Raw genomic sequence first — 14,234 nt, forward strand, 5'->3', positions numbered from 1 at the left:
TCTTAGAGAAAGGAAACAATCTCAGCAGTGATCCTAAAATAGACTCAATTATTTCCTCTGCCTTTCCTCGACTAATCCAGAACAGCTCTCCCTCTCTCTCTCTCTCTCTCTCTCTCTCTCTCTCTCTCTCTCTCTCTCTCTCTCTCTCTCTCTCTCTCTCTCTCTCTCTCTCTCTCTCTCTCTCTCTCTCTCTCCTCTCTCTCAGGAGAGAAGGGAGAGAGAGGAGGGGAGAGGTGAAGGGAGAGAGAGAGAGAGGAGGGGAGAGGTGAAGGGAGAGAGAGAGAGGAGGGGAGAGGTGAAGGGAGAGAGAGAGGGGAGAGGTGAAGGAGAGAGAGGAGGGGAGAGGTGAAGGAGAGAGAGAGAGAGGAGGGGATAGGTGAAGGGAGAGAGAGGAGGTGAGAGGTGAAGGGAGAGAGAGGAGGGGAGGGTGAAGGAGAGAGAGGAGGGGAGAGGTGAAGGGAGAGAGAGAGGAGGGGAGAGGTGAAGGGAGAGAGAGGAGGGGAGAGGTGAAGGGAGAGAGAGAGGAGGGGAGAGGTGAAGGGAGAGAGAGAGGGAGACAGAAAGGTAAAGGGACGGAGAGCTCTCCAGTAGGGACTAATTGTTTAGCGACTGGAGAACTCTTTAGGGAAATTAAACTATCTGAGTCTGTCTGAGTCTGTCTGCGTCTGTCTGTGTGTGTGTGTGTGTGTGTGTGTGTGTGTGTGTGTGTGTGTGTGTGTGTGTGTGGCCCAGGCTCATTTGGGTAAGGAGAGGAAAGGTAGAAGAGGAAAGGTAGAGACAGAGGACTTAAACATGAACAGTGTGTGTGTGTGTGTGTATGTGTGTGTGTGTGTGTGTGTGTGTGTGTGTGTGTGTGTGTGTGTGTGTGTGTGTGTGTGTGTGTGTGTGTGTGTGTGTGTGTGTGTGTGTGTGTGTATGTGTGTGTGTGTGTGTGCATGTGTGGGAAAGGAAGGCTGGGGAGTGGAGGAGGGGATGTGAGGGGATGAGGGGTGGGAGGAGGGGAGAGGAGGAGGGGAGGGGAATGGGGGTAGGGAGGAGGGGCGAGGAGGAGGGGAGGGGAGGGGAGGGGAGGGGAGGGGAGGGGAGGGGGAGGGGAGGGGAGGAGGGAGGAGGGGAGGAGGGGTGAGGAGGAGGGTAGGGAGGAGGGGAGTTGGGGAGGGAAGGAGGGGAGGGAGGAGGGAAGGGGAGTTGGGGAGGAGGGGCGTTGGGGAGGGGAGGAGGGGAGAGGAGGAGGGGAGTTGGGGAGGAGGGGAGTTGGGGAGGAGGGTAGGAGGGTAGGGGAGAGGAGGAGGGGAGGAGGTGGGGAGGAGGGGAGTTGGGGAGAGGAGGATCGGAGAGGACTGTCTGCAAACAAGTGTCCTGTGTGGCTCAGTTGTTAGATCATAGTGCTTGCAACCCCAGGATAGTGGGTTCAATTCCTGTTGAGCCACCCATAATGCATGACTGTAAGTGGCTTTGGATAAAAGCGCCTGTTAGATGGCAGACACTATGACATTATGAAATGGCTTGCTTTCTAGGATGGCCCAGTAGGTTATTTTTTCTGAATAGTCCAGATGATGAGACTACTGTCAGAGGAGTCAAAGGAGCCCCCCCCTCTCTCTTCTCTCCCGCCCTTTCTCTACTAATCCAGTCTGTCTGTGTGCTGTTAAAAGGGGAAAAGAGTGAGAAGGGAACGAGAGCTTTAGATGTTTCAATATCTTCCCCTGTCACCCCTCCTGACATATTAAACACACAATATCTTCCCCTGTCACCCCTCCTGACATATTAAACACACAATATCTTCCCCTGTCACCCCTCCTGACATATTATATCTTCCCCTGTCACCCCTCCTGACACATTAAGCACACAATATCTTCCCCTCTCACCCCTCCTGACACATTAAACACACAATATCCTCCCCTGTCACCCCTCCTGATACATTACACACACAATATCTTCCCCTGTCACCCCTCCTGACATATTATATCTTCCCCTGTCACCCCTCCAGACATACTATATCCTCCCCTGTCACCCCTCCAGACATACTATATCTTCCCCTGTCACCCCTCCAGACATACTATATCCTCCCCTGTCACCCCTCCAGACATACTATATCTTCCCCTGTCACCCCTCCAGACATACTATATCCTCCCCTGTCACCCCTCCAGACATACTATATCCTCCCCTGTCACCCCTCCAGACATACTATATCCTCCCCTGTCACCCCTCCAGACATACTATATCCTCCCCTGTCACCCCTCCAGACATACTATATCCTCCCCTGTCACCCCTCCAGACATACTATATCTTCGCCTGTCACCCCTCCAGACATACTATATCCTCCCCTGTCACCCCTCCAGACATACTATATCCTCCCCTGTCACCCCTCCAGACATACTATATCCTCCCCTGTCACCCCTCCAGACATACTATATCCTCCCCTGTCACCCCTCCAGACATACTATATCCTCCCCCGTCACCCCTCCAGACATACTATATCTTCCCGTCACCCCTCCAGACATACTATATCCTCTCGTCAACCCTCCAGACATACTATATCTTCCCCTGTCACCCCTCCATACTATATCCTCCCCTGTCACCCCTCCAGACACACTATGGCGTGCATGCTATCACCATCACTGAGGGCATGTGACAGCTGCACAAATTGTCTGAAAGATGTTTCCTGGTACATGCCTTTGATCTGATGATCCACACGGATGGCTGGGTCACCCCTCTCTCTCTCTCTCTCTCTCTCTCTCTCTCTCTCTTTCTCTCTGTGTCTCTTTCTCTCTCTCTCTCTCTCTGTCACTCTCTCTGTCTCTCTCTCTGTTTCTCTCTCTCTGTCTCTCTCTGTCTCTTTCTCTCTGTTTCTCTCTGTCTCTTTCTCTCTGTTTCTCTCTCTCTATCTCTCTCTCTCTCTCTCTCTCTCTCTCTCTCTCTCTCTCTCTCTCTCTCTCTCGCTCTCTCTCTCTCTCTCTCGCTCTCTCTCTCTCTCTCTCTCTCTAACCCTTCATCTTTTAGAAAACAGTGATGTATTAATGCTCATTGAGAACATATTTGTTACAAAGGCTGGAATGTAGCCCCATCTCTCTTCTTACTGTTCTGGGACATATTTCTGAGAACTTCATCCAGTCTGTCGTAGTGCTACCATCAGAGCCTCAGACACACTGGTGTTTGTGTGTGTGTGTGTGTGTGTGTGTGTGTGTGTGTGTGTTCTGTCTGGGACAGTCATTGTATGGTTGGTGGAAGTACAGGTAATAGATTCATATCAGGGTTTGGCTCTGCCTCTCTGCAGAGTGGTGACAGCTAGTCATCATCACAAACAGTCTGCACACATATACACACAAACACACACACACACACACAACTATTAGGGCCTGTTTGGTCTGCTGCCTGTATAACCACTCTGTCTCTGAGAGGGAGTCAGTGTAGGGTCATGGAGAGTATCTGAATGATAGACAGTGTGTTGTAACAATATAATTCCTGGGGAAATCAGGAGTATCTGAATGATAGACAGTGTGTTGTATCAATAGAATTCCTTGGGAAATCAGGAGTATCTGAATGATAGACAGTGTGTTGTAACAATAGAATTCCTAGGGAAATCAGGAGTATCTGAATGATAGACAGTGTGTTGTAACAATAGAATTCCTGGGGAAATCAGGAGTATCTGAATGATAGACAGTGTGTTGTAACAATATAAATCCTGGGGAAATCAGGAGTATCTGAATGATAGACAGTGTGCTGTAACAATAGAATTCCTGGGGAAATCAGGAGTATCTGAATTATATTCCCCTCATTTATACAACGGGTGGGTCTAATCCTGAATGCTGATTTGTTAAAACCGCATTCCAGCCGGTGTCTATTCCACAAGTTACCACCGGCTAAATCTATGACGTTAAAATGGCTATTTACTCTCTTCCATCTGACTGCGCAATCCACTATCTCATCCACCCAGCCAGGCAATTTATAAACTTGATCTAGACATTATCTCACATTTCTTTTAGAATAACATTTAGTTTAGACTAACATTTAGTTTTCAACAGCAGATATTTGTTTAAACCTTGCTGTCTGTCTCTCCGACATTTGCAACATTGTTTCAATATTGAAATTCGATCTCCAGCTGTCCTATAGTAATGAACGTGTCGGGAGTCGGGACGAGACAGACAGACAGGCAGGCAGTGTTTCTCAGACAGTCGAAGTCATGAATCAGCTGGCATCATTTTAAAGGATATATACAAAGAAATGTAAATTGAAAAAATGTACAATGAAAGTAAGTGCAGCTAGTTTGCATCTTTCCAGCTTAAGTTTGAAGTGATTGTGTTAGCTGTGTTGTTGGCTAGCTCCTCTGAACAACAGTGTCCTGACGAGTGAGCACATTTTCTATGCCAGGCGAAATCAAGCCTCATTAGCTCATTGTTTTATGTATCCAAATAAATGTCACTAGAAAACAGCTTAAACAAATGCAAATGCAGCTACTTTGCTTGTGGAAGGATGAAATATTATGAATAAATTCATAAAAATATATGTTTTAATGAAAATATGTAAATCATTATTTGAATATGTTGGTAACCCGTTGTATAAAAGTTATAATACCCTCGAAGCCGGTGTTTGGAGGATATATTGGCACGGTTTGCCATCTCGGGCCTAACAACACCTTTGCCAATATATCCTCCAAACACCGGCTTCTCAGGCATTATCACTTAAATAAAGTATGTCAATGCCACACAAGATGAAAAAAAGAAAGTGTATTTTTTTGTTTTCACCACTGTTGTTTTTGAAGTTGTGTGCTGCCTCAGTGTACGTCTAATCACCATCCTCTCCTTCTCTCTCTCCATAGCAGTCCAATGCCCAATTCTCCATCTCTTTCAATGTGATGAAGTACTATCTGTAGACACCAAACACACATGTGAAGTTATATGCTGCTGGATACTATTCTGTAGGTGTAATCACCATCTCTATCTCTCTCTCTCTCTCTCTCTCTCTCTCTCTCTGCATGCTGGGATTGTTTGGTGCTGCTGGGAATTGTTTGAGTGAGTGTTAAGTGCGAGTGTTGTGTAGAGTTAGATATCCTGGGTTTTCCTTTTCTTGGTGATATCCTTTTTTCTTCTATGCATGATTAAGGTTATTATTTCTATTTTCTTGTTGTGGTAGAATTAAGTATATTGTTTTTCGTGTCGAAATTACCCTGATTTTGGTGGGGATGGCGTCCCGAATGGGGACGCAGTCCCTGTCACTTCGGCACGGCTTTAGGTGTGTTACTGAAGCAACTGTCACGGTGGAGGAGGTTCTGGTCGCGGTAGGAGAGAAGGTAGGATATGAGAATGTTGCTTATGCGTCACGGATGAATAAAGCGGTGGTGGTATTTCTTAAAGAAGAGCGCCTTGTTGATCGTATGGTTGAGCATGGCGTACTTCTTAAAGGAATGTTTAATCAAGTTACGCCGCTTTTTTCTCCGTCAACAAGGGTAACGATTTCAAATGTACCGCCGTTTATTCTAAATGAGCTATTGGAGCGCGAGTTATTGCGCTTTGGGAAGTTTGCAAGTTCAATTAAGGTTGTCCCATTGGGTTGCAAACACCCGGCGTTGAAACAGGTTATGTCGTTTCGGCGACAGGTGTTTATGTTTTTGGACTCACCGGAGCAGACTTTGGAGTTATCGTTTAAAGTCAAGTATGACAATAGACTGTATATGGCTTATGCTAGTACGGGTAGTCAACGGTGTTTTGAGTGTGGGGATGTTGGTCATAAGCGACATGCTTGCCCGAAAAGGGACAAGACAGAGGGAGGGGCGCAGGTGGTCCTCGTAACGCCTGGGCCCACTGATGTAGGAAGAGGTGGGCTGACAGTGGTAGAGCAGCCACACGCATCTGTTGCTGAGGAACAAGTTGTCCGTGTTGAGGGCACAGAGGTGCAACTTGTACCAGAGGGAAATGTTATGCAGCAAAAAAATATTGTTGTAGAAGGTAAGGATGGATCTGAAGGGCCATTTCCTCAGACTGGTGAGTAGGTGCCCAGTACGAGTGCTGTGGTACAGGAGGGGGTACATGTGGAGCTAATCTCCCAGGTAGTGGAGGAGATGCCCACTACAAGTAATGGGTTACAGGAGAGGGTTCATGTGGAGCTAATCTCCCAGGTAGTGGAGGAGATGCCAACTATGAGTAATGGGGTTCAGGTGGAGCTAGGTTCCCAGGTAGTGGAGGAGATGCCCACTACGAGTAATGGGGTTCAGGTGGGGCTAGTCTCCCAGGTAGTGGAGGAGATGCCTGGTACGAGTGATGGGGTGCAAGTGGGGAGTGTTGAAAGGGATGTGGTAGAGGGGAGTCAGTGGTCTGTGGCCTCAGTTGAGGAGGATCAGGAGAAGGATATGGATATCTCTCTTGATACGATATCAGCTGGTGAGGACTCAATTTACGATCTAGAGGAGGTAAATGGGTTTCTGGATCAGACTTTTGGGAAATCTGTCAAATTGGCAGATTATTTTGATGTTGATAAGTTTGTGAGGTCAGCTGTGATGTTACAGAAGACGGTGGGGTTAGACCAGTTGAGTGAGAAGAAGCGGTTTCGCTTGAGGAAATGTGTTACTGCTGTTGCAGCAGCAAAAGGTGGTGGGAAACGTGGTCAGGTTAAGAGAATTTTAATAATGATGATGATTATGCCTCATAGGGTGTTCTATTCTCTTTGTCTGGTTTCTCTGTGGTATCTTCTGCTTTTCCTTTTTCTTTTCTATATGGAGGTACTAAGGGTAGGTTCTCTCAATATTAATGGAGGAAGGGACAGGAATAAGAGGGCTTGGGTAATAGAAGTAATAAAACAGAAAAGGCTTAATGTAGTTTTCCTACAGGAGACACATAGTGATGAGGAAAATGAGGTTGACTGGAGTATGTGGTGGGAGGGGCAGCATATACTCAGTCATGGTACTAATTTCATTGCTGGGGTGGCAATCTTGTTTTCTTCAGGCTTAGGGGTGACTGTGGTATCTACAACAGAGATTGTCAAGGGTCGGGTTTTATTGGTCAAGGTGGATGTTATGTTTTTAAAAAAAATTTTTTTGAATGTTTATGCTCCTAAGGAGGGTACAGAGCGTATTGTTGGTTTTGATAAAATAAAGGAAACCTTAAGACAGTGTGACCAAGAGGGGTGTATGGTTTTAGGGGGGGACTGGAACTGTACAGTGGATTTTACTGTTGATCGCACCGCTGAAGAACCTCACCTGCGGTCAGCAATTTGTCTGTCTGGTCTATTAACTGAGTTTGAGCTTTCTGATGTGTGGAGAGTAAGGAATGCAAAAGTTAGGCAGTACACATGGCTAAAAGTTAATGAAGGTCATGTCAGTGCAGCAAGGTTAGACAGGTTGTATGTATCTGAGCAATACTGTAGTAGGGTTGGAAGGTGTGACATTACTCCTGTGGGTTTCTCTGATCACCATATTGTCACTGTTGATATTCACTTGTCCTGTCCACGAAGGTCATCATCTTATTGGTATTTTAATGTTAAATTGTTACATGATGTCATGTTTTGTGAAAGGTTTTTGTTGTTTTGGGAAAAATGGAGGGTTACAAAAGGGAATTTTGAGTCCTTGAGACAATGGTGGGAGGTTGGGAAGGCCCAAATACGATTATTTTGTCAACAGTATACTGCTCTGTCTCGAATTGAAGTTAAAGAGACTATCAGGGCCCTTGAACAGGACATTAAATCTATTGAATTGAAGTTGCTCACTCAGAATGACCCCGGACTAGTCATGAACTTACAGGACAAGAAACACGAACTGAGGTCGTTTCTGCATGAAAGAGTGAAGGGTGCCTTGATTAGGTCTTGTTTCGCTTCCCTCAAGGATATGGATGCTCCTAGTGCTTTAAAAAAAAACCTAGGACAGTCGACATTGCAACGTAAACAGATGGTCTGCCTTCGTCTCCCTGATGGGAAGGTGACCACGGATGACAGTGAAATGCGTCAACATGCCGTGGATTTCTATTCTGCCCTCTATAAGGCGGAGGATTGTGACTCTCTGTGTACTGAACAGTTGTTACACAGTCTTCCTCAATTGGGACCTGAGCAAAGAGTCGCATTGGACTCTGACATTACACTGCAAGAGCTGTCCACAGCAGTTATGCACCTCTCAACAGGCCAAGCCCCTGGCATTGATGGTTTACCATCTGAGTTTTATAAGCACTTTTGGGCGTCTATTGGGGAGGATTTTTATGAAGTGGTGTGTGAATCTTTTCATGAGGGCTCTCTTCCTGTATCTTGTCAACGTGCAGTACTTTCACTGTCATAAAAAATTGGAGACCTGTTGCTTTGCTGTGTGCAGAATATAAAATTGTTTCTAAGTGTCTCTTAAACAGGTTGAAAGAGTATCTGGGATTGTTGGTCCACAAGGACCAGTCCTACTGTGTACCTGATCGCTCTATTGTTGACAACCTGTTTCTAATAAGAGATGTTTTAGACATTTGTAAACTGTCTGATGTAAATGTGGGTTTACTTTCTTTGGATCAGGAGAAGGCTTTTGATCGTGTGGACCACCAGCACTTGTTTAAAACAATGAAAGCCTTTGGGTTTGGGGATGTTTTTTTGTCTTGGATGAATTTACTGTATGCTGGGGCCTCGTGTATGGTGAAGGTGGGGGGTGGTTTGAGTTGGCCCATCCCTGTCCAAAGGGGCATCAGGCAGGGATGCCCAATTTCAGGGCAGTTATATAGTCTGGCGATTGAACCAATGCTTTGTTTTTTAAGAGCGAAGCTTACTGGTTTCTCTGTGCCAGGTGTAATGAAGGGTCCCACGATAGCACTGTCTGCGTATGCAGATGACGTGACAGTTTTTATTAGAGGGGGTGAGGATGTTAAGGTTCTCTCAGACGCTTTAAAGGTGTATGAGGGGGCCTCCTCAGCTAGAGTCAATTGGGGAAAGAGTGAAGCGCTGTGGGCAGGCCAGCTTCAGATGGGGTCCGCTCCACGGTTACCAGGGGGGCTTCAGTGGGGCAGAGATGGGATGAAGACTTTGGGGTTTTTTCTAGGCTCCGATGTCTTTCAGAAAAAGAACTGGGAGGGTGTAGTGGAGAAAGTGTGTGCCAGACTGTCAAGATGGAAATGGGTGCTGCCCCAGCTGTCTTATAGGGGAAGGGTACTGGTAGCTAATAATCTTGCTGCCTCTACCCTGTAGCACAGACTAATGATTTTACAGCCACCAAAGGGTCTGATACAAGAGCTTCAGAGGACCCTTGTCAACTTCTTCTGGTCTGGACAACATTGGATTAAAGCTTCAGCCCTGTACTTGCCACTGCACGAGGGTGGGCAAGGCCTGGTGGACATTTCTTCCAGGATCATGGCTTTCCGGCTTCAAGCAGCACAGAGACTGTTGTACAGTGACGGTTCTAGCTGGGTTGACACAGCCTACACATTGATGAGGAGAGCGGGCTGTTTGGGCTAAGACAAGCACCTTTTCCTCTTAAAGCTGGAGTGGGGGTGAGTTGCCTGGCCTGACTCCATTTTATGAGTCTGTTATGCAGGCTTGGAGAGTTCTGGTCAAGTCCCGTAAGGCCTGCACGCCACCAGGGATGTGGCTTTTTGAAGAGCCTCTTTTCCATAACACTGCCATCCAGTCCCGTGTTCTGGGTTCAGCTAGCCTACGTTCATGCCTGTTAGGCGTGGGGTGTACTAAGCTGGGTCATCTGATGCGGAACAGGAATAGGTCGTTGGAGGAGCTGGGAGAAAGAGCGGGGATCAGATCGTCTCGCCTACTGAGGAAGGTCGTCGCTGAGGTCTGTGACTCCTTGCCAGTACTTCATCTGCAGTATGTGACTGACACTTCCAATTCTGATCGGTGGAAGGAGGGTCTGGATTATGTGTTCCCTGCACTGATTGTTAGTGCTGCGGCGGGGGCATTCGAGGAGGACGTGGGGATGCTGCTTTCCTTTGATACCCCGGAGCTGGGGGAGTTCAAGGAGGTGGGAAAGAAGGCCATGTACAGAATATGTGTAAAGGTGTCCCACGCCTCTTCCCTGGAAGGGGTAAAATCAACGAGGTGGGCGGGTGTGCTTGGTCCAGGTGCCTCCCCAAAAGGCTGTTGGCGATCATTATACAAACTGCCTATTGATAAGAGGACAGCTGACCTCCAATGGAGGATAATACATGGAGCCATAGCCACCAACATGCATCTGGTACACCTGGATCCTACTGTTGGGGAGGAGTGTCCATTCTGTGCTGAGCCTGAAACTCTGGCACATCTGTTTTTACAGTGTCCCAGGTTGGTCGGGATGATTGACCTGATCACAAATTGGTTCTCAACGTTGGGAGAGGTTTTCTCTTCTCAACTGTATATATTTGGGCCAAAGTATAGGCTTAGCCAAAAAGGTGTAGTTGTGTTGCTTAATTTTGTGTTAGGGGCAGCAAAATTAGCGATATGGAAGACCCGAAAGAACAGTATTCGGGGACAGGGGTCTGTGGATGTGGTGGGAATGTTGGCAGCGAGACTAAGGGTTGAGTTTGCCTATTATAAACTTGTCAACAATATTGATATTTTTATGAGTATATGGGGTATTCAGAGGCTGTTGTGTTTTGTTACTGTGGAGGAGGAATTGGAGTTGTGTTTTTAATTGATGTGTAACTACGGTTTTGTATGAGTATTTATTGTGTGGTGGGCCCCCAGACCCAATAAAGATTATGAAAAATAAAATAAAAACTCTCTCTCTCTTTCTCTCAGCAGTCCTATGCCCCTCCCCCTACCACCATGGCCCCTCCCAGCCCTAACAACGGTCACCACGGAGGAGGAGGAGGAGAAGGAGAAGGAGGAGGAGGAGGCTGTAGTATGGAGCAGCTCAGTCAAACTAATCTGTACATCAGAGGACTGCCCCCTGGGACCAATGACCAGGACCTCATCAAACTATGTCAACCGTGAGTGGAGATATCCCTCTTCTAGTGAACATACACACTGGATATAACACATCCTCACTCCTCCATCTAAAACTGTAAATACACAGCTATGATACTACGTAGCATGACACAGTGTGTTGGTGTTGGCTCCTCCATATCAAACTGTAAATACACAGCTATGACACTACGTAGCATGACACAGTGTGTTGGTGTGAACTAGCAGCTGGTTTAGTGTCTGTTTGTGTGGACCGCTGGCTCCATACACATCCTATTACATTACTACTGTTACTATTCTAGTTCCTGATGCTTTGGCTGCTTTCTTCTAGGTTGTATTTGGCCTCACTAGAGGAGGGAAATCTAGAAAAAAAGTGTTTTATATGCCTGGTTATTATAAGATACTGACTGGCTGGCTGGTTATTATAAGAGACTGGCTGGCTGGCTGGTTATTAGAAGAGACTGGCTGGCTGGCTGGTTATTAGAAGAGACTGGCTGGCTGGCTGGCTGGTTATTATAAGAGACTGGCTGGCTGGCTGGTTATTATAAGAGACAGCTGGCTGGCTGGTTATTATAAGAGACTGGCTGGCTGGCTGGTTATTATAAGAGACTGGCTGGCTGGCTGGTTATTATAAGATACTGACTGGCTGGCTGGTTATTATAAGTGACTGGCTGGCAGGTTGGTTATTATAAGAGACTGGTTGGCTGGTTATTGTAAGATACTGGCTGGCTGAAAGGTTATTAAAGGACATTAGCTGGCTGATTATTATAAGACACTGGCTGGGTGGCTGGCTGGCTGGTTATTATAAGAGACTGGATGGCTGGCTGGTTATTATAAGAGATTGGCTGACTGGCTGGTTATTATAAGATACTGACTGGCTGGCTGGTTATTATAAGATACTGGCTGGCTGGCTGGTTACTATAAGAGACTGGCTGGCTGGCTGGTTATTATACGATACTGGATAGCTGGTTATTATAAGAGACTGGCTGGCTGGCTGGTTATTATACGATAATGGCTGGCTGGTTATTATAAGAGACTGACTGGCTGGCTGGTTATTATAAGTTACTGACTGGCTGGCTGGTTATTATAAGAGACTGGCTGGCTGGCTGGTTATTATAAGAGACTGGCTGGCTGGCTGGTTATTATAAGAGACTGGCTGGCTGGCTGGTTATTATAAGAGACTGGCTTGCTGGCTGGCTGGTTAATATAAGATACTGACTGGCTGGTTATTATAATAGACTGGCTTGCTGGCTGGTTATTATAAGAGACTGGCTAGCTGGATTGTTATTAAAAGAGACTGGCTAGCTGGCTGGTTATTATAAGGGACTGGCTGGCTGGCTGGCTGGTTAATATAAGATACTGACTGGCTGGCTGGTTATTATACGATACTGTCTGGCTGGTTATTATAAGAGACTGTCTGTCTGGTTATTATAAGAGACTGGATGGCTGGTTTGTTATTCTAAGATACTGGCTGGGTGGCTGGTTATTATAAGAGACTGGCTGGCTGGCTGGCTGGTTATTATAAGATACTGACTGGCTGGCTGGTTATTATAAGATACTGACTGGCTGGCTGGTTATTATAAGAGACAGCTGGCTGGCTGGTTATTATAAGAGACTGGCTGGCTGGCTGGTTATTATAAGAGACTGGCTGGCTGGCTGGCTGGTTATTATAAGATACTGACTGGCTGGCTGGTTATTATAAGTGACTGGCTGGCAGGTTGGTTATTATAAGAGACTGGTTGGCTGGTTATTGTAAGATACTGGCTGGCTGAAAGGTTATTAAAGGACATTAGCTGGCTGATTATTTTAAGACACTGGCTGGGTGGCTGGCTGGCTGGTTATTATAAGAGACTGGATGGCTGGCTGGTTATTATAAGAGATTGGCTGACTGGCTGGTTATTATAAGATACTGACTGGCTGGCTGGTTATTATAAGATACTGGCTGGCTGGCTGGTTACTATAAGAGACTGGCTGGCTGGCTGGTTATTATACGATACTGGATAGCTGGTTATTATAAGAGACTGGCTGGCTGGCTGGTTATTATACGATAATGGCTGGCTGGTTATTATAAGAGACTGACTGGCTGGCTGGTTATTATAAGTTACTGACTGGCTGGCTGGTTATTATAAGAGATTGGCTGGCTGGCTGGTTATTATAAGAGACTGGCTGGCTGGCTGGTTATTATAAGAGACTGGCTGGCTGGCTGGCTGGTTATTATAAGAGACTGGCTTGCTGGCTGGCTGGTTAATATAAGATACTGACTGGCTGGTTATTATAAGAGACCGGCTTGCTGGCTGGTTATTATAAGAGACTGGCTAGCTGGATTGTTATTAAAAGAGACTGGCTAGCTGGCTGGTTATTATAAGGGACTGGCTGGCTGGCTGGCTGGTTAATATAAGATACTGACTGGTTGGCTGGTTATTATACGATACTGTCTGGCTGGTTATTATAAGAGACTGTCTGTCTGGTTATTATAAGAGACTGGATGGCTGGTTGGTTATTCTAAGAGACTGGCTGGGTGGCTGGTTATTATAAGAGACTGGCTGGCTGGCTGGCTGGTTATTATAAGATACTGACTGGCTGGCTGGTTATTATAAGATACTGACTGGCTGGCTGGTTATTATAAGAGACTGGCTGGCTGGCTGGTTATTATAAGAGACTGGCTTGCTGGCTGGTTATTATAAGAGACTGGCTGGCTGGCTGGCTGGTTATTATAAGAGACTGGCTGGCTGGCTGGTTATTATAAGAGACTGGCTGGCTGGCTGGTTATTATAAGAGACTGGCTGGCTGGCTGGTTATTATAGGAGACTGGCTTGCTGGCTGGTTATTATAAGAGACTGAATTGCTGGCTGGTTATTATAAGAGACTGGCTGGCTGGCTGGTTATTATAAGAGGCTGGCTGGCTGGCTGGTTATTATAAGAGACTAGCTGGCTGGCTGGTTATTATAAGACACTGGCTGGCTGGCTGGTTATTATAAGACGCTGGCTGGCTGGCTGGTTAATATAAGATACTGACTGGCTGGCTGGCTGGCTGGTTATTATACGATACTGTCTGGCTGGTTATTATAAGAGACTGTCTGTCTGGTTATTATAAGAGACTGGATGGCTGGTTGGTTATTCTAAGAGACTGGCTGGCTGGCTGGTTATTATAAGAGACTGGCTGGCTGGCTGGCTGGTTATTATAAGATACTGACTGGCTGGCTGGTTATTATAAGATACTGACTGGCTGGCTGGTTATTATAAGAGACTGGCTGGCTGGCTGGTTATTATAAGAGACTGGCTTGCTGGCTGGTTATTATAAGAGACTGGCTGGCTGGTTATTATAAGAGACTGGCTAGCTGGATTGTTATTAAAAGAGACTGGCTAGCTGGCTGGTTATTATAAGGGACTGGCTG

At 46.4% G+C, this 14,234-nt stretch overlaps 1 protein-coding gene across 1 annotated transcript in view; it reads left to right on the plus strand.

Annotated features, from left to right (window-relative positions):
• LOC311107257 (RNA-binding motif, single-stranded-interacting protein 3-like) overlaps positions 1 to 14,234 on the plus strand; it is a 315,032-nt gene that overhangs the window by 42,097 nt on the left and 258,701 nt on the right. The window contains exon 2 of the mRNA XM_084149737.1: positions 10,675 to 10,865. Within this exon, the coding sequence (XP_084005863.1) occupies positions 10,675 to 10,865 (191 nt within the window). The remainder of the gene's footprint in view (positions 1 to 10,674; positions 10,866 to 14,234) is intronic.

This window comes from Coregonus lavaretus, assembly GCF_964263955.1.
Source record: "Coregonus lavaretus genome assembly, chromosome: 3".
Lineage (NCBI taxonomy): Eukaryota > Metazoa > Chordata > Actinopteri > Salmoniformes > Salmonidae > Coregonus > Coregonus lavaretus.